Source organism: Emydura macquarii, unplaced genomic scaffold (genome assembly GCF_026122565.2).
Source record: "Emydura macquarii macquarii isolate MOO-44397 ecotype Brisbane River unplaced genomic scaffold, CSIRO-AGI_Emac_v2 contig_1253, whole genome shotgun sequence".
NCBI lineage: Eukaryota > Metazoa > Chordata > Testudines > Chelidae > Emydura > Emydura macquarii.
Window position 1 is genome coordinate 88,155,583 of NW_027131390.1, and position 24,897 is coordinate 88,180,479.

At 38.9% G+C, this 24,897-nt stretch overlaps 2 protein-coding genes across 7 annotated transcripts in view; one reads left to right on the forward strand and one right to left on the reverse strand.

Moving 5' to 3' along the window:
• Window positions 1–11,124, reverse strand: part of MBD5 (methyl-CpG binding domain protein 5) — a 218,134-nt gene extending 207,010 nt beyond the window's left edge. For all 4 annotated transcript variants that reach the window (XM_067549487.1, XM_067549486.1, XM_067549489.1 and 1 more), the window contains exon 1: window positions 10,663–11,124. The gene's annotated coding sequence lies outside the window, so the exon portion shown is untranslated. The remainder of the gene's footprint in view (window positions 1–10,662) is intronic.
• A 274-nt stretch (window positions 11,125–11,398) lies between these two features.
• ORC4 (origin recognition complex subunit 4) overlaps window positions 11,399–24,897 on the forward strand; it is a 46,074-nt gene continuing 32,575 nt past the window's right edge. For 2 of the 3 annotated variants that reach the window (XM_067549492.1, XM_067549491.1), the window contains exons 1-2: window positions 11,405–11,564; window positions 19,687–19,758. In XM_067549492.1, the coding sequence (XP_067405593.1) occupies window positions 19,687–19,758 (72 nt within the window). In that variant the 5' untranslated portion in view covers window positions 11,405–11,564. Of the gene's footprint in view, window positions 11,565–19,686; window positions 19,759–24,897 lie in introns of all 3 variants that reach the window. The other variant, XM_067549493.1, reaches the window with a different exon arrangement.

Genomic DNA, 24,897 nt, shown 5'->3' on the forward strand with positions numbered 1-24,897 from the left:
AGAATTCCCCTGCTAACCTACTGCTGTCTACAGCAGGTTTTCGGTTGATTTAACTGGTCTCCCAGGGGTGTGGGTTTTTCACACTCCTGAGCTATGTGGTTATACCAACCTAATTTCCTAGTGTACACCAGGCTTCTGTCTTTGCAGATCCTTTAATAGGATCAAGACAATATGAAGAATCAAACTTCAGAAATATTTCACATATTTATAAAATAAAAGGTATTACAAACTATTCCTTTATAATAAGGAAAGCAAACTTAGATTCAATGACACAACCAGGTTTTCACAAGTGCTTTTCTTAGAAGAAAATAAGTTACTTTTTTATTATTAGCTATATATTTCAAAATTCATTTAGCCATATTTAAAATTTCCAATATGGAATTTTTTTGGAAATTATTCTGTTCGGAAATTAATCAGTTAGCAAATACTTCACTCCGTATTCACACGATCACATTCCCTCTGTGCATCCCTGTAACGTGTGAACCTAGAAATATTAACGGTGATACATACAATTGATAAACTAAAAAAATGTCTGAAATCTAACTTTCCATCTTAGCATTATATTTGAAAACATATTTCTGTAATTCTATTATCTATTAGAATTTCTGGTCTTTAAATTTTATTACATGTAATAAAAAAAAAAAAAAAAAAATCACAAGTGTCTGAGTGGTTTAATTCTCTACCAGAATCCTTTTGCTGAAGTGTGAGCTAATAAATACTAACATTTTTGGTACCCTTGTACATTTCTGAACTATTAGGTATTCATGCTATTTATTGACTAACCTTGCATGATAGTGGATTGTTATAGTGTCAATATATCAGTGGTATATTAAATAGTTGTATCCCTTCACCTGGAAAACTGCATTCATTTCTGATCACCTGATCTCAAAATGGATACAGCAGAAATAGAAGGGGGTCAGAGACAAGTAACAAGAATAATTTATAGGCATAGAATAGCTTCCATATGAATAGAGATTGGGACTGTTTACTTTAGGGAAGAGAAATAAGAAGCAACATGGGAAAGGTATACAAAATGATGGATAGTACAGAGAAGGTACACCAGGTATATCTATTCACCCCTTCTCAGAACAGAATAATAATACAAGAAAAAGGGGACATTTAATTAAACTAAAAGGCAGCAAATCTAAAACTTTTTTACAAAAGTAGCATGTGTAGTTCATTGCCATAAGAAGCACTGAGGCCAAGATGAGGCCATAGGAAAAAGTGGCCCGGTAATGACAGCACTAGTCTGGGACCTTGGAGATCCATGTTTAATTCACTTAGTGACTCCATCGTAATATGGGAATAAATCAAACTTTCCTACGTCACAGGGGTGTTGTCAGGATAAACATGCTAGTGGGTCACTCTTCGCAGCTATTGTGGGTCAAGCAAACTGCACCTATTAGGGTCTCCCTTGCATTCCTTATTACCCACCCCCACAAACTCCTTGTGTGGCAGCCTCCCATGCCCACCCCCTTCATCATGCCATAAGATCTGTGGCCCTCATGTCCCTCTCCCCATATCATTGGGTCTCATTCTCCAGCCCATGACAGAGGCTGTGTGAGACCCCATTCACTCCCTCCTCCCTCCTCTAGGTCTTCCAAACTAATGACAACTCCAAGTGCCCTTCCTTAAGACATTTGCAGTTTAAGGTTGAGACTCATCAAAAGGATTCATCATCTTAAAAGATTGTCATTAGTGAGATTTTAATGAGTTTGCATTCATGTACTTTACATCTAAACTTTGATTATTTTAACCAAAACAGTGATTGTTAAGAAGTTTCTAAAATATTTTTCAATTTCTGTTCTTCTAATAGAAACCCAAAAATCACTCAGAAAATATAGATACTATAAATAAGGGGAAAAAAACATATTGGTTTCCTGTAAACAGCAAAAGCTGTAAATTAACACTCAAGTTCTTAATTATGTTTTACTAGTTCCAACAGAAAATTAAAAAAATAGATATGTCATATATTAATTAAAAATCCTCTAAAGAACAAATATATTTCAGGATCATTCTGATTAACTTGAACCTTTGTTCCAAGGTTAGAAAAAACAAACAAAAATACATTTTGCCAATGCTGATCCAGTAGGAAATAACTTAAAATATCAATAATCATGAATTTACAAACTTTAAGTGAAACAGATGTAAACAATAAATTAATTGGTTGATTACAGATTTATTTTCTTGGTGTAGAATATTTATTATTCATCCTGATAATTAAAAGTTATTTATGAAAAAATAGGTAGTTTCTATGCTCTATGATAACTTTACTGTGATAAAAATGCTTACAAATTACTTTTTGAACTCCAGGTTTACAATGTTTTTTTGCTTTAATTTCCTTTATATTCTTTACTGCTAAGAGTATGTTGATTAATTATATTAACTTGTATGTACCGTTTCCTAATAGAATATTTAATTCAAATACAGATTTGTTATGACAACAAATAGTAAAGACTGATTAATAACTTTTCATTCTTAGCTACAGAACAGTGCAGTTTAAAAAAAAAAAAAAAAAAAAAAGAGTATGACAGTAAGAGCAACAGAGATGTTATTTTAAGTATAGATACAAAGCTAAATACTCCAAGTGTGAATATTTTCCTAAATGGATTATACATTGATTAAGTAGTTGCTATACTATATAAATGGAATGACTACATATTCTTTGGATCTTTTCATGGTTAGAAATGTTTATTTTACAATATCTTCTCAAAGTCAGAAATCATGCAAAATTCAGATTGAGGGCCTGATCCATCTTCCATTAAAGCTAATAAATATTTTACCACCACCTTCTATGACCACAGATCAGGCCTTTTATGTTTCTCCTTAGTATTAGCTATTTCACATGCACATAATTTAATACAAAATATCAACTACAATGTACAAATGAAGATGCTATATAAATAAAAGCAACAGTATAAAAGTGTATTCTACAGAAATCACTAATAGCAATTCTACATATCCAAGACATTATAAATTCTTAACTATAATGAACAAACCATGTTTCTGTCAAAAAAAAAAAAAAAAAACCCAAAAAACCAAAAAGAACCCAACCCCAAAACAAACAAACCCTGCAAATGCTATAACAGAGATGCGATAAGTATATCAACTGACAGATGTAAACACAATGAACAGTGCTTCTGCAAAATAGCCATTACATCCCTCACAGAAGTATAGGCAAGTTTAAGAATGAACCACTTTGCAAAATATTTTACTAGTTTCAAAAACATTCCAACAATTTAACATTTAAAAACATTAAATTAAAACATAAAACATTAAAAACCCACTACCAGAACTATCAGCTTGGAATACAATGTATTAAATTAAAATAAATTTACATTATTAATTCATAAACTTAAAAAACCAGATTGTAACAAACATCTAATTGTAAATAGTTAAATTCTCTTCTCTTAAAATAGAACTACAGCATATGCTCATGTTGAATTGAGAAGGCAGGACTTCATAGTTCTGAAGATTTAAATCATCTTATCAGAGAACAGTCAAAGCCATTTGATATTTGGACCATAGGCTATGTGCTGACTAAGTTAAAAGTATTTTGACATCTGCTAAAAAGACAAATACTCTGCAGTCCTTACTTAGGCAAAACTTCTACTCAAGTCAGTGGAAATTTGTCCTCAGAAAGGACTTGACCCATAACAACAATTATTCTTTTTTCAGTACCACCAACTACCCACACAAAGTTTAAAACAAAATTTTTGAATCCCAATAAATGTATGTAGACCTTCTATGTATGAAATAGAAATTAAAAAAAATAGAGTTTAGGAGTAGTGTATTGGGGGAAGGAGATGAGAGAAACTATAGGCTATCATACTACTTCCATAATTTCTGGGAATTATTTGAAGCTAGCATGAACATACTGATATTTAGTAAACTGAACACTGCAGCTTTAATTGAAGTTTGAATGTTATAAACAGTTAGATGTCTGGCTCTGGCCTGCACTCTAATACCATCAGCAGACCAGAGATGGGAAGCATAAACAAACCTTTTAAGTAGATTACAGCTTCTAAAATGGCCAAGAAACCCATCAGCAAGAACTTCTATGTGACAAAATGTTAAAAGAAGGCAATATTTTGAAATAGTGGGATTTTTCTTAAATTCTAACCTTTGCTAAGACAGATCTGAACCAGTCAGATGCTACTTTATTTTCTGAGGAAAATGATTTTTTAAGTTTTCAAATAAGGGCTCTCCTGGAGAAACATGATCTAATCCTTTAAAATGTAAAGGAAACTTTTTTAAAAAGCATTGCAAAATAGAGCAATATTTTTCAAATTCTTTGTTCTGTACTTCAGAATGGAATGCTTTATTAAACTTTGGAATATTAACGTAGCCTAGTTTTGAAATAATTTCTTATTTCAAATAGTCCTGAGTCAAGTACAACATAATTAAATTATATGTCATTACCAATTTAAATCACATTTCTATTCCTTTAAATCTTCACCATTAAACAAAACTCTTGTTTTATCCCATGAAACAACCTTCCCACCCCATAATGAAACTCAGAAAAAACCAAACAGGAAAGATAAAAGGAATTTCTACACAGACAAAATCAGAGTTTGTCACAAACATCTCACAACTTTATAACCTGCATCATGGAAGACGCTGCTCATTTACTTTTTACAACACGATATTATCTTAGTAAAAGCACTGGATACATAAAAATTCTTCCCTTCTGTTAAGAAAGTAGTTAGAGAATTTAGGTCTTGATCCTTCAAAGATATACTCACAGGTTTAATTTCAGACAGATAAGAAATCTCACTGAAGTCAATAACATTGTGCGCATCCATAAGTCTCTGCAGGATTAGAACCTTAAATCATGTTTATACTGATAAACGTATGTCAGTCTCAACCATATTCTTAGTAGAATATACCAAAATATGGAAGCAAAGGGCTGAACCCCATCAGTTGTTTGATGTAGCTGGTACTTAGTATGGCCCCAATCCCACAAAGACATAGACACGTGCCATTCAGTTCAGTGGGACTACTTCTCATGTGTAAAATCAGGTATATGTGTAAGTCTTTGCAGGATCAAGAACTGTACACATTCATGCACACTTGGTTTAAAGGAAAATAATAATACAAAAGTACATCTGCATGTGACGAAGTGGGTTTCTGCCCATGAAAGCTTATGACCAAATAAATTTGTTAGTCTTTAAGGTGCCGCAGGACTCTTGTTGTTTTGTAAAAATACAAAAATTATTAATACTCCACAAGAGCTTAAAATAACTTAAAAATAAGTAAAACATTGGCAAATTAAAATTTCATTTAAACTTATGAAAAATGTAATTATTATAAATGGAGATGATAAAACTAATCACATTTATTATATAGATTTATGTTTAAATGCAATTATACTGATCAAGTTCTATTTTTCTCCTAGCTACCCTTACATTTGTTTACTTTGGCAGCAACGTGTGGGGCAACATTATTGCAAGCTTCTCTTTATCCAAATGTTGAGAATATCATCATTTGATCCAGAAGGATTTGTTATGCAAACAGTTGACAACTGTTTTGGTTCCCCCACTTGGAAATTTCTCTTCAATCTTAGAGCAGTCAGGCTAGTGAGGCTATGACTGAAAGACCCTAAAACTGAAGTTGCAATTTTCATTCCAAATAATGTAAAGCTCTTTGATAAGTCACCAAAGCAACTCCTGATTTAAATGTTTATGTTGATGAAAGTCTATACTAGTCTGAAAACTTGAGAATTTTAATCTTTAAAAATACTGGACCTGACTTTCCTCTCACTCTGGAATGAAACAAACAATATTAATAATCAGTTCCATAGGGTTTTGTTATCAGCAATTGCAGTAACTAATAATAGTTTTTAAACTTATTGTAATGTTCTCTGTACAGGAAAATTAACTAAACTATAGTAAAATGATCACAGTGCATTCCACAGCTTAATCCCAGAGAAATGAATGAAATCCTTTGTTTATTTTCTGTTCTAATGAAAATTAATATAAACTTTTAAAAGAATTTTCAAAAATCTCACCTATTCAGTTTTTAAAGATATTAGTGTCATGAAAAGAGTGTCAACTTGACAAGGGCTGAATCCTCTTTCTCTCCACAAAACTGAGGTAGTGCCAGCAATTCAAGAGCTTCTCTACACTGCCATGAAAATGTGCCTCAATCCTATTCCAGATGAACCACCTCTAGTGATGAGAGAGGCGTTAAGGCCATTTCTCCCAATTTGTTCCTTAGTCACTCAACTGAGAAAGACAAGAAGTAATGGAGATTTTTGTGATGTGGACACCTGTCATCTAGGAGCTGAATTAAGATGGGCAACACATTTCAGAAAGGTCAATGACTAGCCATCAAATCGTAGTGACTTTGGTTCCTGTGGCTGGATTCAAGTCAACAATCTAGATGAAAAAGACTCTGTAGTGCATTACCAACTCCCTGAGCCATACAGTTCCCTTATTTGTTTTGAACTTCAGACAGCATAACCAGATAATATCAGATTAAGAATAATTTAAGAAGTGTTTACACATGCGCGCACACACACACACACTTCATAATTACCTTACCTCACTCTGTTTAGGCAGCCTTAGCAAACATGCCAAGAAATTCACAAATCTAACACCTGAACCTCCCTCTCACTTTTAGGTGGTTAATCTAAATATTGATATTATATAAATGTAATTAACAATCAATTAATGATTTGGGGTCAAAACTGCCAAAGTTACTTAAAATATTATCACAACTTCTTTGTGTTAACTGTTCTTAAACACTGAAATCCCTTATGTATTATAGGAAACTAGATCTGAGTGTCCAACCTTTCATTCTATGTTCCTTTTAAAAACTGATGTGTGTTTTGGTTCTTGTACTGGCTAAATGAACTTTACTGGCAGCTGTATGAGTAACGATATTCCAGGTAACAATCTGAAAAAAATATTTACGGACACAAACAAATGAAAAGTAAAGAAGGCTCTCTATTATGAGCCCTAACTTGCTCTATTGAAGTGAATGGCAAAACTCTCATAGATTTCAATGGGACCAAAATCAGGGATAATATTTCCAAGAGCACCTATGTGACTAAGGGCCCACATCTCAATTTCAAAGCGACTTAAACTCTTCTCTCCCAAGTCTCATTGAAAGTCAATGAGACTTTGGCTTTTAAGTGTCTAAATCACTTTGAAAATGAGATATAGGCATTTTTGAAAATTTTATCCCAGGCTATATATAACTCAGGCTCCTCTTCTGAGATCTGCTCTGCACTTGTGGCTCTTACACTGCATGAAGCCCCACTGAAGTCAATGGAACTCCACGTGGGCACAAGACTATCACGAAAGAGTAGCTTGCAGGAGTGAGGTCTGTGTCAAGGACTGAATGCTGATTCACAAGCTAACATTGTAATTACTGGCTGTATTCAAGTAACTAGGTTCCTGAACACCAATTTCCCTTACATAAAATCACTGTGAAGAATATAGTGAAAAAGTCTATTGACAGCTGAGGAAACAACACGCTTGAGCAAAAAACAAAACATGTTTGTAAAATTGTTCATGATCCCACAACAGATAAGTTTTTCCTAAAAGATGCAGAGAACACTAAACTCCCAAAGACGACAGCAAGGGTCTTGACCACAGAAAGGTAACAAGTTTTGTTTAAAGGAAACAATAACACTGCTTTACAAAAACATTTATACCTGATTAAAATAAAGATCAGCATGCTTACTCAAAATAACTAGCAAACCAATACACTGATCACCAAGTTAGTACTGGATAAGCAAGAAAAAACTGATAATTTTGAATTTAAAAATACCGAGGCACAGGTCTGGGCTGAATAGGACCTTTAAATGTTTTTCTTGTTGTTACTCTAGTATAGCCTTATGTAGTTATTGTAGATTCCTTGTAAATTCAAAAGTAACTCTCCAGACACATGGTTTTGGTCAAGAAAATGAACAAGAGATATAAAAAATAATTACTAATGTTAGCTATACAAATGATGAAGTTAACCAATAGGGAAAAAAATAAATAACTGTTCTCAAGGCCTAAAAAGCAATCAAGAATCTCGTATACTTTCCTATGATATTAGCCTAAAGACTTAAAAACAGAACAAAAAAATTGCTACTTAGTAATAATTGTTGGTTACTAACAGTTTCCCATAATTCCAGTTGATAGATGCACTTCTTAGGAAATTATTAAATATTTTATATTATGACAGCATCCTGAGGATCCTTATTAGAATGAAGGCCTTCTTGCAGGATAGTGCACTATACATCCCAGAAATAGACTGTCCCTTTCCTGAAGGGATTATAATTTAGGGCCCTGATCCTGCAAATTGTTCCAAGAAAACAGATCTATATTCCCTAAACTAAGCCTCAGTTAAATCAATGATAGTCTGCCAGCACAGACCTCCCTGTAGGATCAGGGCCTAAGAAAGCTAAGGTTTCAAACACAGATCCTCTCTATGGAGAAGAATCTGTAAAGATATTGGGTTAATAAAATCAAAACCTTCAAAACTGGAATTTTAGAAATTTTACTCAATTTTTTCCTGAGCAACCAGTTTAAACATTGTAATTTACATATTTTTTAATATTAAACCAGTAAAGAAAGTGTTGCCCTATGTAACAAATAACAAATTTCTACATCTGTAATCTGTATTTGCACATTAAATTGCAGATGGACTGAAATAATACTGATATTGGGGGCATAATCTTGAACATTGTATAGGTTTCTATGTGCAGATGAAACACTTCAATGGTACCTCAGAGTAAGAAAAGAACTATTCATATTATAGCAGGTTGGTATGAAACAGGAAAAAATGTTATTCCTGGATAAGCTTTTAGCTGTATGTTTCCAGTGTTGCTTGTAGTAAAATAGACAACCACAGTTTTCAAGAATGGGCTTCTATACATATTTGCTGACCATTAAAATAAATATTACTTTACAAATTTGATTTTTTTAATAATTCTGAATACAGCAAGTTGTTTTGTCTTCACAAGCCAAATAGAAAACTAAAAGCAAGACAATTCTATAGACCTATAGTTACAATACCTACTCCAATCTCTTCTCACAATATTTATGTCAAGTATTCTTCTAAATTTATTTTTCTCCAATCCTTTCCAACCTGATCAAATTGCTGTTTTCATATTGCCAGTTTGATCATGAAATTGCTGCTTTACACAAAATATTTTTTGCTGACACAAATTATGGGATCAGAGACTAAAGCATTTACAAGTGAAGGCTTTTTTGTGTATTCCTCTTCAAATACGGAATAAAGAAGATGCATGTATCAAGCTGAATCCCATTTTGCTGAGATGTCCCATTGAAATGCACAATCCCTGGCCTACCTCACAGTTCGGAAATACCTTGCATTATTTACTAAATTAATAGTACACAGTCTCTTTTTAAAAGACAATTACATGAAAAACACAGTTAAACACACAAATTATACACAGACAACAGTGTTTTTTTTAAAAAACAAGTGTCCTTCTTGTATAAGAGATGACACTAAAATATAAAACCAATTTATCATTAACACCTAAACTCTTACTTCTGGATTCTTATGGCTCTAAACAGACTTTTCTGACGTTTTCCTGAAAATATATTCAGAAGTTTAAAGGTCAACCTAGAGTCATACAAATTTTCTGACATGTGAATCTTACATTAATAAAGAAACTGGTTGGTTAAAACTGAAAGTGGTACCTAACCCAGACAACTATTTAGTGCAGCACAAATACTGCTGGAAAGGTCGGCCTTCCTATCAGAAAACCATGAAAAAAAATCAACACCAAAATTTTAAGAAGAGCTAACTCTTTATTTTAACTAAATATTGAGATGATTTATTCCATAGGCCCTGATCTTGCAAATATTTACATATTAGAGTAGTCCCATTTTAGGACTACTCAAATGCTTAAAATTAAGCAGGTGCATAAATCTTTGTAAGATTAGGGCCTTAATATTTATGTAACTAAGTTTAGTTATTCAGATTGTTAACAATAGCAACATGTAACTACACAAAACAAAGACAGATAAAAACATTCCAAAGGGTTTCCAGCTCCAGATTATTCTTTTTGTCTTCTGAATTTCTTATTTTGATATGGGAAATAAAGCACTTTTGAAAGAAGTCATAAATAAGAGAAACCTTGGCCCTAACACCTTTTAGTACTGCACCTACCTCTCTACACAGAAAACTATTTATTTAAAAGATAACTACCAATGAAAAAAGACAAAACACTGCTCCCAGAAAGAGTAAATCCCCAAATCAGAAGCACCTCTAAATAAAAGGTGGGGGGGAATGTTAGGACACATTTGAGAGTACCACTAGCAACACTTGATCAACGTCTACACCATGACATTTCCTTATACACTGAAAAATAAATAAAACTGAGGCAGGACATGGAGAAAGGTTTCCACTTCCTCAAAGAGTGAGTAAAAAGTGACAGATAAGAACACTATAATATCCTCTTTCCAAGGAGGGACAGGAGGGTTAGAGTAAAACACAAAACTGAAGTGTTTCATTTGGAGCTGGAAAAATAAGCCACTTTGCCAAACCAGTAAACAATCAACTATCTATCATCAAAGCTAAAAGATGGACCCAGAAAACAAACACCTTCCCAACCCAGCCCCCAAATCTGCCTGCCCTAAAGTGAGAGGCAGAGCTGGGAGGAGGCATTGATTCCCCACACACAAACACACTTACCTTGGCTGCACCCCACTTTTATTCCCTTCCCTGGAGCAGTGGAGAAAGAGACACACACAAAGGGTAATAAAGGGGGAGGAGGGGAGAGCAGGGGGTGGGGGAGCTGGTGAACTGGCTGCTGCTCCTGTGTGGTGAGGTGTCTCCAGCCAGGGCCAAGCAGCAGCAGAGAGAGAAGGGGGCTGTGTTGCTAAGAGGCTTTTGGTCTTTTTCTCTCTCCTCTGACGGCCAAAGGGGGGGAAGAAACTCTCCTTCTCTCCCTGTGTCTCCCTGGGATCCCCTGGCTGGGCTGGGCTAGGGGGAGAAACTCAGGCTCCTCACACCAACCACCCCTCCCCACACACACCAATTCAAGATGGAATTAGTGCTCTGTCCCTTTAACAATATAAATAAAAGGTCCCCCAGTCTCCCCCTCTCTCTTCATCATCAGCTGCTACTGCTACTGCTGCTGTGCTAAGGCTCTGGCTCTGGCTCTGCCTGGGAGAAAGATGGGAGGCTGCCACTGCGCATGCGCCCCAAGGGGGCTCGGTGGGTTGAAGGAGGGGGAGGGAAAGAGGTTGCTCTCCACAATGCAGCGCGCGGCTGACGAACCCGGAAGGAGATGCTGTCCAGGGGAAGGAAGTTGAGGAGGGGGTGGGGGAGAAGGGGGTGGAGCGGAAGTGAGTGAGGGGGCGTGAAAGGGGCAGAGTTGAGGCGAATCGAGAGCGGGCGGGGGAAGGGAGGGGCAGTGCCGTCATCGTGACGTCACGTGACAAGGAGCGTTGTGCGCGGGGGCTGCCGGGAGGTTTCTGGGGCACACACGAGCGGCGGCGGCGAGAGCGGGGAGCAGGGAGGCGGCTGCTCGGCTGGAGTCCGAATCATGCGCGGAGGCGGGAGGGCGGCAGCAGCGAGCGGAGCCGGCTCGGGTGAGAGCTCTGCGGGATGGGGGCGGGAAGGCGGTGGAGGGAGGTGACGTGAAGCTACGCGGCAGGGGAGAGCGAATGGGCGGGCGACCGTTGCTGCCTGAGCCCGCTGCGGCGGCAGAGGATGGTCTTGCCCGGGTACAGGCGGATGGGGTCCCTTGGGGCGGGCTCCCGTCATCGCGTTGTGTTCCCGGGCCCCGAGGCTTCTTCCGTGTCTCTGGGGCTGGGTTCTCTGGGGCTAGAGGTTAGGCGGCGAAAGGGCCGCCTCCAGGTGCCCAGCGGGGAGCTGGGTGGAGGGGAGCCTTCGGCAGCGCGAGGCGAGTGGTGGTGCTCGCGGACTCGAGTCGTAGGTGAGGAGGGCCAAGTCGCGCGCTACTGAGGCGGCTCCTGCAGCAACCACTGAAAGGGACACGCGGAGTCTCCGCCAGAGCGTTGACCGCAAGCGCCCAGTGAGTCCAGCGCTGATGCGGGTGGCCATGCTGGTGTTGGAAGCAACTCCGGGTTAACTGCTGCTCTGGCACGTTGGGAAAACTTTGAGTTCGTCCCGAGTGATCTCCCGATAGAGTGAGCCGTGTGGGTGTCTCTGGTGTGTGTGTCGTTCCAGAGAGGTAGCCGTGTTAGTCTGTATACAGCAAATACGACGTGTGTGTCCCCTTCTAGAGCGCTTTCCATTGAAAGTGTCCTGTTCGCTGCTTAGGGATGCTGATGCCTTCTATGTTGCAAAGGGATGCATTGGGAAATTAATTCTCTAGAAGAAATATCCAACTGTAACATGGACTTCACAAAACTTAACTCTGATTCTGGGCATTCACTTGTGCCAGTCAAAGGCCCTTTTATTTTTGTGAGGAATATCATTGCTGCTTATTTTTTTGGGACTTAGCTCCTTTCCAGTATGTGGAAATATAGCAGAAGCTCTGTTGCATTCAGTTCTTCAACAATGCAGTTAGTTTTGTTTCTTAGGCATTAAAGATTAAAGCACGTGTACTTTTACAATGAAAGTTCTTCAAGTTTACAGTACTTCAAGTTAAATTTTGTAAAAAATGGATGTAGCTCATTTTATTTACAAAAGGTGGTTATAATTGCCTTATCTTGAACATGGTCACATAACACCCCTTAAAAGTTGGGTTATGTATTTTTGTATATGCATTAATGTGATGAGCAAGGGGCAGATTTTGGGTGTAAAAAATGGTGGGGGTACTTTTCCAAATTTCACCCATGTGAATCACCAGAGGTAGAAGCCACTGTAGATTGTGCATTCTGTGAGAACTTCATTGAACTTTTTGAGCTATGCTCCCCTTTGGTGGGGCTTCAGCTATGCCCGTGGACTCAACTAAACTTACTTTGTTTGGATTTAGTTCTTTGATTGGATTAAAAAGGTATGTGATAATGCTCTCTCAAATGCCAACCACTTAATGGAATCAAAATCAGTCACTACCAGTATGTGAAACTCCCTCTCATGTCTTAGGAGGAATGAAATTATTAACAAATTACTGTAGTCTTCAACCTATCATAAATTAAAATCTTAATGAAATGAAGGGGGTAGGGCAGGTCAGGTCACCTACTTCAGAGCTACTGTTGTTTGAGTCACACAGGACAGGTCTTCACAGCACTGTTAACCGGTGTGATTGGCATGTGGGTTAGTCTTCTCCAGTGGTTCTTAACCAGGGTTATGCAGAAGTCTATCAGGGTGCATCAGCTCATCTAGGTATTTATCTACATTTACAATGGGCTAGATAAAAAGCACTAGCGTAGTCAGTACAAAGTAGATTTCACATAATGACTTGTTTATACTGTTCTGTATACTATTTACTGAAATGTAAGTGCAATATTTATATTCCAATTGATTGATTTATTTTATAATTATATGGTAAAAATGAGAAAGTAAGCAATTTTTCAGTAATAGTGTGCTGTCACACTTGTATTTTTGTGTCTGAATTTGTAAGCAAGTAGATTTTAAGTGAGGTGAAATTTGGGGAGTACTCAAGAAAAATCAGACATCGTGAAAGGGGTACAGTAGTCTGGAAAGCCTTTGATCTAGTCCATTTGTGAGTATCCCCACAACAAATCATTACCTGTAATATGCTCATTGTTTCTACACTTGTCAGTGTGTATCTGGGATTATATCCCATGTTTCTTTGTACTGAGATGTTTTTGGCTGCTATTCTGGCCTATGTAGACTTGCCTGTCCCTCATGAAGAACTGTGGGATGCGTGTGGGAGGACTGTCAGCAGAGTGACTTTAAAAAAAAAAAATTTGCTTTCTCACTGCAGAGTGGGTGTGAGTGCCCAGGCTTAAAGCACCTCCAGACCCAGGTTACATGGTTTTCTGGGTGGATGGTAGTGGTGGTGGGGCTAACTGTCCACTGAAGATGTACCAACAGATGTGTTGGTTTCTTGGCTCAACATTTGAGGCTTTCTATGCAATCATAACAGTTGAAGACTTTTTTTTAAGTCAAACCTGAAATTCTGTAGAACATGCTAGTAGCTTAAGAGAAGTGCCAATAAGGCATATGAGCATGTGCCAGCTGCTTCTGAGCCCTGGGGATCAACTCAATTCAATACAATGTGAAGTAACTCATTCAGGTGAGTTAGGCCTTGTCTACACTACAGACTTATGCTGGCACATCTATAGCCATCAGGGCTCAAAAAGGTATGATCCCTACAGACTCTGCCGGCATACTTCTGTTGTAGTGTAGATTCCGCTGCACTGGCAAAACTCTGCTTTTACTGGTACAGTGTTGCTCTTTCATTTTGGCTGCATCCACAGTAGGAACACTTTGATGGTATAGTATACCATTATTTCTATACTGGTAAAGCTCTCTTAGGGTGAGCATTGCCTTAAGTTCAGTGGAGATAATTTGAAACGTTCTGAGTACAGCTTCTAGGTAATCTTATGAAAGGACCATTATGATCATCTGCCGTGTCCTGTTTAGCACAAGACATTGAATTTCACCCAGTAATTTCTGTATCAAGCTCATAATATGTATAGTATAAATCAAGCATTAACTTCACTAAGAAAGTACTGTGGTGAGGTGGGCCTTTTTGGCGCCGTGGGTCTGTGCTCCCTTCGGCTACGCTGGTGGTGTGGCTAGGTGGGAGTGCAGGGGTGCCAGTCCTGCCCTCTACCCTGGGCCCATACCCAGGGACCCTGCGAGGAGTAGCCTCAAACAGCTTAGTTTATGGGCTGCTGCCTTCCCTGGGTCGCCTGCTTGTGGTCCTCTTTCAGGCTTTTGGGGCTGGTGTCCCCTGGCCTTGCCTGGATGGGCTTCTCCTTAACTCCCGTGGCTGGGTGCTGTCACAACACCCACACTAGCTCAAAGCCTTGTAGCAGCTCCACTCCTCCACTAGCTCCATGCCTTGTAGCAGTGCAGCTCTGCTCTGCTCCCTCTCAGCTGCCTCTGCCTGCCTGAAACAGAGGCTTTTACCTGCTGTGGCAAGCTCCTTTAATTGGCTTCAGGTGACCTGATTAACCTGGAGTAACCCTGGCTGTGTTACCCAGGGAACAGGGATTAGGTAAGCCTGGGGCTGATATATATGCCTTCCAGCATCCTCCTATACCTTTTGGGAGCGGTGGGCGCTGTCCGGGGCTCTCTGCTTGGTGTCCCCTTCTGCCTCCCTTCTTTTATACCTTTGACCCTCACGCCCCTTCCTGTTTTTGCATTTGTTGTCCCCCGGAATTAGTTGCATCTCGGTCCGGTGGCTCCTCCCCTTAGGCTGGGGGAGGGGCTTTGAGCGGTGGGCGGGCTGACGCCCGCCCACCCTCCCTAGTTTGCAAATAGGAGCATCCTCCTATACCTTTTGGGAGCAGTGAGCGCTGACCAGGGCTCTCTGCTCGGTGTCCCCTTCTGGTTCCCTCCATTTGACCCTTTGACCATCACACCCCTTCCTGTTTTCTCATTTGTTGTCCCCCGTATTCAGTTGAGTCCTGGATCTGGTGGCTCCTCCCCTTAGGGTGGGGGAGGGGCCTTTAGTGGTGGGTGGGCGCCTACCCACCCTGGACTCAAATAGTAGCACCCTCCTATAGCCATCAGGGCTGGCCCCGTCACAATACATACCAGTTACCATTTATACAGCTAGGGCCTAATTCTGTGGTTCTTATTCTCAATAAGTTAAATAGAACTACTAAGTGTAAGAGAGGGTGCCAGATTCCAGTCTTTAATTTTAATTATTTATTTAACTTAATAAATTTGAAATATATAATCAATTCAGACATACTCAAGTAGACAGTCTGAGGGCCAAATCAAGTCTAAGATCTTAATTTCATTAATATCTCTCACAAAGAAGTTTTGTAACTAAAGAAAATCCGAACACACACCAGTCTTGAAGAAGGCTGCATTCTTTGCTTTGTTTTAAAGTAAAAAATTCTATCTCTACTAGTAGAGTTCACTGAGAGTCTTAACTTTTCGGAGTACTTGCTATACTGGTCTGTTGCTGCTTCTGATTTTAATTGAAAGTGTAGGAAAGAAGGAGGAAAGAATTCAGTCTTTTAACAGAAAACTGGCAATATTTCAATTTTTGTTCTGAAAGTGCAGGTTGTGATTGGAACAGGAAACTCCTTTCTCCATATAATTAGTTTAAATCATTGTGCCTTTAAAAATGACCCCCATGTATTTTGGAAATAAATTGCTGCTTTGGTATGTATGTCTAGAAGTAGACCTGTATTGACAGTTGTCCTCAGACGTGTTGTGCCTTACTAAAAAGTAACTAGAAATCTAGATTCTTCCTGAAAGGTAAAATATAATAGAAAAAGTGACTTTGACAATAGGATGAAACTGATACAGTAGAACCTCAAAGATAAGAACATCTCAGGAATGGAGGTTGTTCATAACTCTGAAATGTTAATAACTGAACAAAACATTATGGTACAGTACCCTGTAGTCAGTGTCTTCTAGTTGAGGCTGGGAGAGATCTCTGCAGAGGTGGCAACTGGCAGCTCTACCTGTTTTGCAAGCAGCTCCCTGCCCTATTCCTAATTTTTGCCTTTGGGCTGAAATGGGGGGGCCTGCCCCTCACTGTTGGTACTAAGCCCCAGCCAGCTCTCCCCAGGGCTCATCCTGCTCAGTGCATTGCTTGCCATGCTCCAGAGGCAGTATGTGGCAGGGGGTTGGCAGCGCCCCTTGCACATCCAGAGGTGCTGGCAGGATCCAGGAGTGCAGCCACGGGCAAAACTTGGGCTGCATCGGTGCACAGGCTGTGGCCCTTTAAAACTCCTCCAGACCCCAGCTGACTCATACTCCAGGCCAGCCTTTGGCTGCAACCTTCAGTTTCTTGCAGCAGCATCAGCAGGGAGCTTTCTTTCCTGTGCTCTGGGGAGTGGGGTGGTTGAGTGTTGTCTCCAGATTGTTGACAGCTGAGGCACTGGTCTACACTAGACATTTATTGTGGTATCACTATGTCTCTCCCGTCGATTTAGCTACTGCATCTCTGCAAAGTGGATCACTTACGCTGATGGGAGAAGCCTGCCTGTTGGTGAAGGTAGTGCCTACACTGAAGTGTTGCAGCGGCGCAGCTATGCCACTGCATCATTTTAACTGTAGACATACCCTGTGTCCATGATGTCTCACTGTCTCTCCCAGTGGCTACACAAAAATATGGAAGAGAAGTGAGGGAAATAGTATGGATCCTTGTGGGACCCTGAATGTGAGGGCTTTTGGAGAAGAGGTGTAATTACTTCTCACCATTCTTAGTTCTGTTGGAAAGGAATGATTGGAACCACTGAGGTTCTGTACTGTTTACTCTTAACATGTCATAAAGGCTCATTAATAGCACATTAAGCTCAGCTCTTCAGAGAGGTCCATCAGTATGAGCATTAAGATTTTGTCTGTGTCGGTGGTCAAAAGTGCCACTAGAGTTTCCTCAGTGCTGTGCCCTTGTCTGAAGGCTGATTGTAATGCATCCAGGACACTGGTTGATGTTGCATGTGGGAGCTTTCTTGGTTATTTTGCTCCGGAATGGAAGGTTAGAAACACAACAATCGCTGAAGATGTTATCAAAGCCCAGAGAGCGCTTCCGAAGAACTGGGTGGATTATTGCATTTTTCAAGCAGCTTAGCAAGTATGCTTCTCTGAACAAGGCCATGACTATTTCTATTTAATATTGTTATTTCTATTAGCATAGTTAATCTTTGCTGATTCTCACCATCCTGTACCATTAAAAAGGTCCTGACCCAACTCTGAAATGACCATCCCATTCACTGAATGGCAACTCCGACAGTGGCAGATATTTCTGAAAAAAACTGAAAATTCCTTTTTAACGTTGTTATAATAAATACTGTGCTATTGAAAGGGTTATTTGAAACTGCTTCATATGTAGAATTCCACTGACTTCAGTGACATTACCATTGTGGAATCTCTGCGGAATTGAACTCTTAATAATTACAACGATGCTTTTAAAAGAAAAAGTGAGGGAGGTTTTTATTTTAAAAATTAATGCACTGGTTACATACCCAGCAAAATCGAGAGAGGACAAATAGATACATAGGTATCTGGTTACCATTTATTTAATACTCAAACTCACTTAAAAAACAAAAAACAAAAACCCCAAAACCCAGCATACTTTTCCAACTTTTTTGAATATTAACACTTGATAGTTAAACATGGTTTAACATGATTTGAAATCTGCTGTAACTGTTTTAAGAAAGACCCTGTGCTTAAAATTTTCAAGAATCCAATGTCTTTCAGAAACTACTGCACTTGAAAGAATAACACTTGATTTTTGTAGATTGGATGAATTTTTGTGGATAGTTGAAATTTAGCTTTTTTTTTTTTTTTTTTTCCATGATAAACATGTTAATGTTTTGACTGGAAATGATATCCTGGTACAACCTAATGTATACTTATATATAATATTTATCCTTAGACTCAGGATTTCTGTTGTGAGGGAATTTCCTGGTTTTAGTAATCCCTTTGATCATGCTGACATTGAGAGTTGCAGCTACTTGCCTTTCTTTGATTACACTGTGCAATTGATCAGGACATAGGTTAGCAGCCTGATCTAACCCACCCAACCTCCCCTTCCTTCCCCCATCTTGACCCCACTAGATAGTACTAGTTCGATGAGAGAATACTCCTTTGACATAGCTACTGCCTCTCAGGGAAGTGAATTATCTATCTGCAAATTACCCTTACAGTTTTGTTTTTATTCTTCCACACAACTTTTATCCATTATGTGGCATACCTCTGCTGACGGGTTTTGATGAAGCTGTTCTAACTTCTGTGGCTAAAATATAATCCCTGCTTGTGGATGTTGTGTAACTGCCTATCAAGCTAGAAACTGATCTTATGCTCTACAAGAGTGATATATTCAAGTGATTTCTTTGGTTTAAAAAAATGGTCACTCAAACATAAACTTAACTGTTAGCTCTTCTGAGGTTTTTTGCATACTTCTTGTCACTGTCAGACTACTGAAGCCTGTCTCATTGAGAGTCACTTCTCTGGACTGTAGCTGCTCATTTTGCTTTGTGCTGAGCTCAATATTTCATTCCAAATAAATGCCTTTCCTTGTTATGGAACTACTTGCTGGGATCCTGGTAGGAAGCTTTGGCCTGGTCTACACACCAATTTTGTACCTGTAGAACTGTCAGTGGTATGACTTGTTCTTAAGCAGATGTGGTTATGCTTGTACAGTGCACTGGAATGGATGGTTATACCAGCATAAAGGAGCTTTTTATAGTGGTATAGTTTATTTCTGTATATAAAGGGGAATAAGCTATTACCAATATAAAACACCTTTATGCTGACATAACTGTCTGTAAGTGGGGGTTGTACTGGTATAAATATGTTAACACAGTTATAGCAGTATAACTTGTCTGTAGACAAGGCCTTCATCTTAGCTGGAATGGTCCAAGTGTTCCTTTCAATATTATTTGTTTGTACTGGTAGTATGATCTAACCAAAAACATGGTTAGACTGCCTGTTTATCAGGTACGAAAAACTCCACTGCTCAATAAATTCAATTGTTTATAAACATGTAGAGATGTTGCCATTAATATTGATTGATACTACATTAACTGCAGTGTGCGAATATATCAAATTGTTGTTTTTTGACAAGTACATAATTGATCAAAAGGCAAAACTTAGTGCAATTGGAGGTTATATTGTACATAATCTTCAATTTTTTAATTATAGATGCGAATTACTGCAATGAGTAAACGTAAATCAAAGGAGACCAGCTCTACAAATGGAGAATGCATCTCCCAGGTGGGTAACATTTTTCTGTCTTCTTCCTTTGTGATTCTAATTAATTGGCCTAGGGTAAGTGACACTGATCTTTTCAAGTGCCTGTCTACAGTGAATTTCCATCCTTCTTCTGTAGAACAGCTAAGGGAGTCCTTGTCAAGTGTTGTCTTGTCCTGGAGGGCCTAGGTTTGATCCCTTTTGATGTACATATCCATGTATCATCAGTCAAGTACCTGCATCAGATTGCCACTCGATGACTTACTCTGTTAGACATAGATATTCAAACCATTTGCTATTTATTTTTAATCTCCTATAATAAAAATGTTTAGGGACAATCCTGTACTTTGTCAGTCACATTTTGGAGACAGACTATAATTAGCTCACTGACAAGTCTGTCACCTTTCATAAAACTAAGCATCAGGGTAAGTAAATAGCAAATCCTAGCCTTTCTTCAAATTCACTTGTTTGGGGTTATTGACTGATCCTATCATCTTCCTATGTGCAGTGTAAATCCCAACCCAGTGTAAATTTCCCAGGTGAATTCCTCCTTCACTGCAGGGGTTAATGAGGTAGGACAGCAGGTCTCTGAAGAGTCTGCAACTGCATACTTGTGCCCTTTCAGCTCCTCAAACTGGCTGTCTAGATATTATCAAACATCTGTAGTATATTAACCATTCAGTGGTTGTAATAGATTTCTCACATTGCTCGTGATATTGCTGCCTCAGTTTCCTTGCAGTTATAGGTACACTGTCTTCCATGAAGGATGGGTGACATATTTTTTTTACTATGAATATGGTTCCGGAAGTTAGTGAGATTACAATTAAAACTGAGTTTTGCCATTGATTTGTACTTGCAATCCTGCTGTTGACCTATTTTAAAATAAAATTAGGTCACTGTATTCCAGCTCTCACATTTCATTACCAAAAAGGCCACTGTACTTACATGCTTATGCTGCTGCATGAGTTAATACTAAGTTCTCAGCACTCTGCAGACCTTGCTGTGACACTCAGATTTTGGCTTAAAGCACTGTCTCACAACTCTTGACTTGCATAAATAGCAATGTTAATTCAAAACAGGAAAATAATCAGTTTTTGTTTAATAGAAGAGAAACCTGTTAGACACTTAAAAAGATCCCATGAGGAACTTGTAAAGAAATGGTGGTTTTCTGAGGTTAAAATTATTTTGAGGTTTATGTTCATAACAAATTTTCACATTAACAGACATGAAATGAGGGGTGGGAAAAAGTGTAAAATCTTTCTAATTTGTACTAAGGACAGGAAGAACATTTGCAAGTAAGCAAGCAAAACTGATAATGCATCACCATGTCCTCTGTACATCTATTTGCCATGCTTACACTTTATAAATATTCAGACTTCTAGTACATTATGTAAAGTATAACGAGATCTTGCAACTGAACTTATTCATCAGGGATTTACCTCCTGCGTGTCTGTGGTGTTGTGGGATATTCAAACCTAAAAGTACCTATCCCAGGCTGCTCTGCTGCATTGCCAAATCAAAATGCCTCTCTCCTTGCTATTACTGGCAGACCAATCCAATCAGCTGTGAGTTAAAAGTGTCTTACCTTCAGAGACTACCAGAAAACTTCTCCTTTCAAAGGGAAGTCTGATCTACAGCAACTACTAGACGTACTATCTCATAAACAAAATACTGGAGAATCCTGGGGACAGCTCCTATAGTCAGTAACCCTTCTATCTGTGTGGGGGGAGAAGTGGGAAAAATAGGGACAAGAGTTGCAGGGGTTAGTGTATTGGGGGCAGTGCAAGGAGACTCAGCACCTTCTCTCCCACACCAGTGAACTACTTCATGCCCTGCTGGCTCTGTTCTTCAGTTTTCTCATCCCCCTCAGCTTCTTGAGCCTGTTCCTTGGCTAGGGTCTCTTTGGCTCTGCTCTACTTCTCCTTTATCTTCTGCTCCCTGATTGGTAAGTAGCTCAGTAGGACTTGGAAAAACCAAGAGCTAGAAGAGAAGCAAGACCAGGCAGGGAAGTCTTTCTTTTCAGTCCCCAGCTCCGAAAGAAAAGATGGTATGAGGAGAGTAATCTTGCAGGGGAAATGGGAACGGGAATTCATGCAGGACTCTGTAAGGTGAAAACATTAAAGTTGCCTGTTTTCAGCTGTCGGTCTTGCAAATGGTAAATGTAAATGCCTAGGAGAAAGAAAAGGTTAAAATACATTTTTTACAAATAAGACTATTTCCTAAGTCTCTCAAATTAGAAGAATAAAGTTAAAACCATTTTAACGACTCTTGAAAAAGGCTTAATATATGATTAATGTAGTCCTCTGAAAGTGAGTTAGTATTTTGGAGGTACTGCAAAGGCTTCCCTATTGCTGATAGAGCAGGTATTAAAGATGATCTGCTCCACTCACCATGGATTTCTCTAGGCTTTTGGGGGATGAATTTGACACAGACAATCAAGAAAACTCTGAGAATGTCCTCTGGTTGGTGGTTTTGTTGACCCTTGTCTTATTTCAAGAAATCCCCCACAAAGAATATTGGATTCCTTTCTTGTTACGCTTCTCTTTGTAGATCTTCTGTTAACCATAGGTAGCTCAAAAACCAATTCCAAAAGAATTTTTTTCAGAAGTCTGGCCAAACCTCCAAAATCTTGCCCAGCAAAGGTCAAGGAAAATTGTGATGCTGTTTCCCCCGCTTCCCTCAAACACATGTTGGAGGGATGGCTTTATAAGTTTTACTATTCTTGGTTAAGCATCACTTAAGATATTCTCCACTGTAGCTCAAGCCTGTCCCAAACCAAGGAATGTTTCTTCAACTATCAGTCCTTCTTCCAAATTCTTCTGTCACACTGTCAAAATGAAGACCCTCAGGTCAGCTTGGGAGCCCTCAATCTTTCGGATTACTTAACATTTATAGATACGCAGCTGTACCTCCCTGTTGCCCATTTGCACATGAAAATTTACTCTTTGCAGTAGGACATTCCTTTTTCAGTAGGTGTCCCTGTCTATAGATAGGCATGGCTACTGCTAGACAGACGGTTCCTTAAAGTTAGCATCATCATAGCAACCCTAAGGAGCCATCTTCATAGTGCCATACTTGGATGGCCAACTTCTCCAAAGCAACTTCTTGCATTCTGATAGATGTGTGCAAATGCTTTTTTTGATAGTCTTTATCAGTCATTATTGAGAACTCTATCTCAGACCACAATTTGAAGCAATTATGCATTTATATTTGAGCATACATTGAGTCACGGAAGTTATGCATACTGCTAAAATGAAGACCTAGGAAGGCAAATTGGTTAAATTGCAAGATATTTTCAAGCCACACTCATACTCTTCTTGGGGTGTGGGAATTCACCCAAGCAAAACCAATAAATGGCATGGAAGTTGCAAATGCTAAGAACAAAAAGCTAAAAACAAGATTAATTTGTTTTTAAGAATTGGTGAGTATATCTCAGACTGTCAGGAAGTAAAATTGAAGATGAACTACATGAGGAGTGTGTGGATGTTTTGTGGGTGTTTTTTTTTTTTTTTTTTTTTTAAATATCTCCAGTACTCCCTGGCTAGGAGTAAGGCATTCCGTTCTGGACACAGTCTCAAAAAACTAAATAGAAGTAGAGGAGGATTCCGTAAGAGAAGCGGGACAAAAGAAGACAAACTGTTTTCATGTGAAGGGAAAGTGAAAAGACTTGAGATGTTCAGTTTAGAGAGAAGGATAAAGGGACATGAGAGACACTACTTAATGATTTACCTTTTTTAAACCATTATCAGATGCTGCTTTGGCCCTTCCTCAGAATACAGTCTCAAAGGGGCATTCAATTAAACTTAAATTGTAAGGCAACACACTTACTGCTGCTAAAAGGGAATACTTGTTGATAGTGTGTAATTAGTCTGTGGAACTCATTGCTACAAAATAAAATTATGACTAAGAGCTTAATAGGATTTTTTTAAAAAGAATTAGATTATAGACTCAGACTTGAAGGTGAGAAGGAACTATTGTGATCATCAGGTCCGATCTTTACATTGCAGGCCACAGAACCTCACACACTCACTCCTATAATAGACCCCTAACTTCTGGCTGAGTTACTGAAGTCCTCAAATCATGATTTAAAGACTTCAAATTACAGAGAAAATTCCCCATGTACTCTGGTTTGAACATGCAAGTGACTTGTGTCCCATTATGGATGAAAGCTCTCAGGTACACTAGAATAGTATATATCATATTATGGGGAGAGTTGGTGGTTGCACTTATTTGCGTTTTAACACTTTCCATTATAAAAGATTCTTAGGGTTTTTTGAGAAGCTTTAATGTTTCCGATCTTTGCAGCAGGCCTTTCAAATTCAGAGGGGAGTAAGCCCTCCAGCTAGAGAAGCACCTCTTCTTCATTCTGTGAAATTCTGCTCAGGTTCTGCTGAAAGAAGAATGCCATTTTCCCTCTCTTGCTTGAGTTTTTCAGGAAAAGTTTAGCATGATGCCAAACATGGGCTGTCTAAGACCAGGTCCATGCTGCTGCCAAAGCAGCAGCAGCGTTCATGCATTGCTGTGGGGATGCCTGGTAGCTGCCAGAGCAGCTGTAGTGGCAGGATAAAGGGGAGAGAAGAACTGGGATGAAGTCCCTCTACCACATCCATATCCCAGTATCCCATCTCTCTAATGGAAAAATAGCCTTCTTGTGGTAGTTAATTGTCCTGTAGTAGAAGGCTCAGTTGCAGTACTGACGATCAAGGCTTCAAAACCAATGATAAATGATGTGTGAGGTTGTCTTTTCCCAAAAATCTAGGAAATTACATCCAAAATGAAGCTTTTAATATAGTTTAGGTTGTGAAATGAAGCACTCAAAAGTTAAGAAATATTAGATTTGAGGTTGTCCAGGCAACCTTAATTCTGTCTCCTGGTGTGTATACATCATGATACAGTTTGTAATGACATGATCGCATGCTATTTTTTTCCATAGTACCTCTGTACAAAATGAATGAATAAGGGGGGCAGAATTAAGTTGCAAGGGCTACAGTAAATTTGTCACTTTTGAGCTTAGCATGCTTCAGCTTTCAGCCTGAATAACATTCTTTTAACATGCATTACATACCAAGAAGAGTGTGTTATATATTACATAATGTAATAAAAACCCTCACTCCTCATGGCATAAGATGCTCATTGACTAATGGGGACTTTGGAAGAAACTTC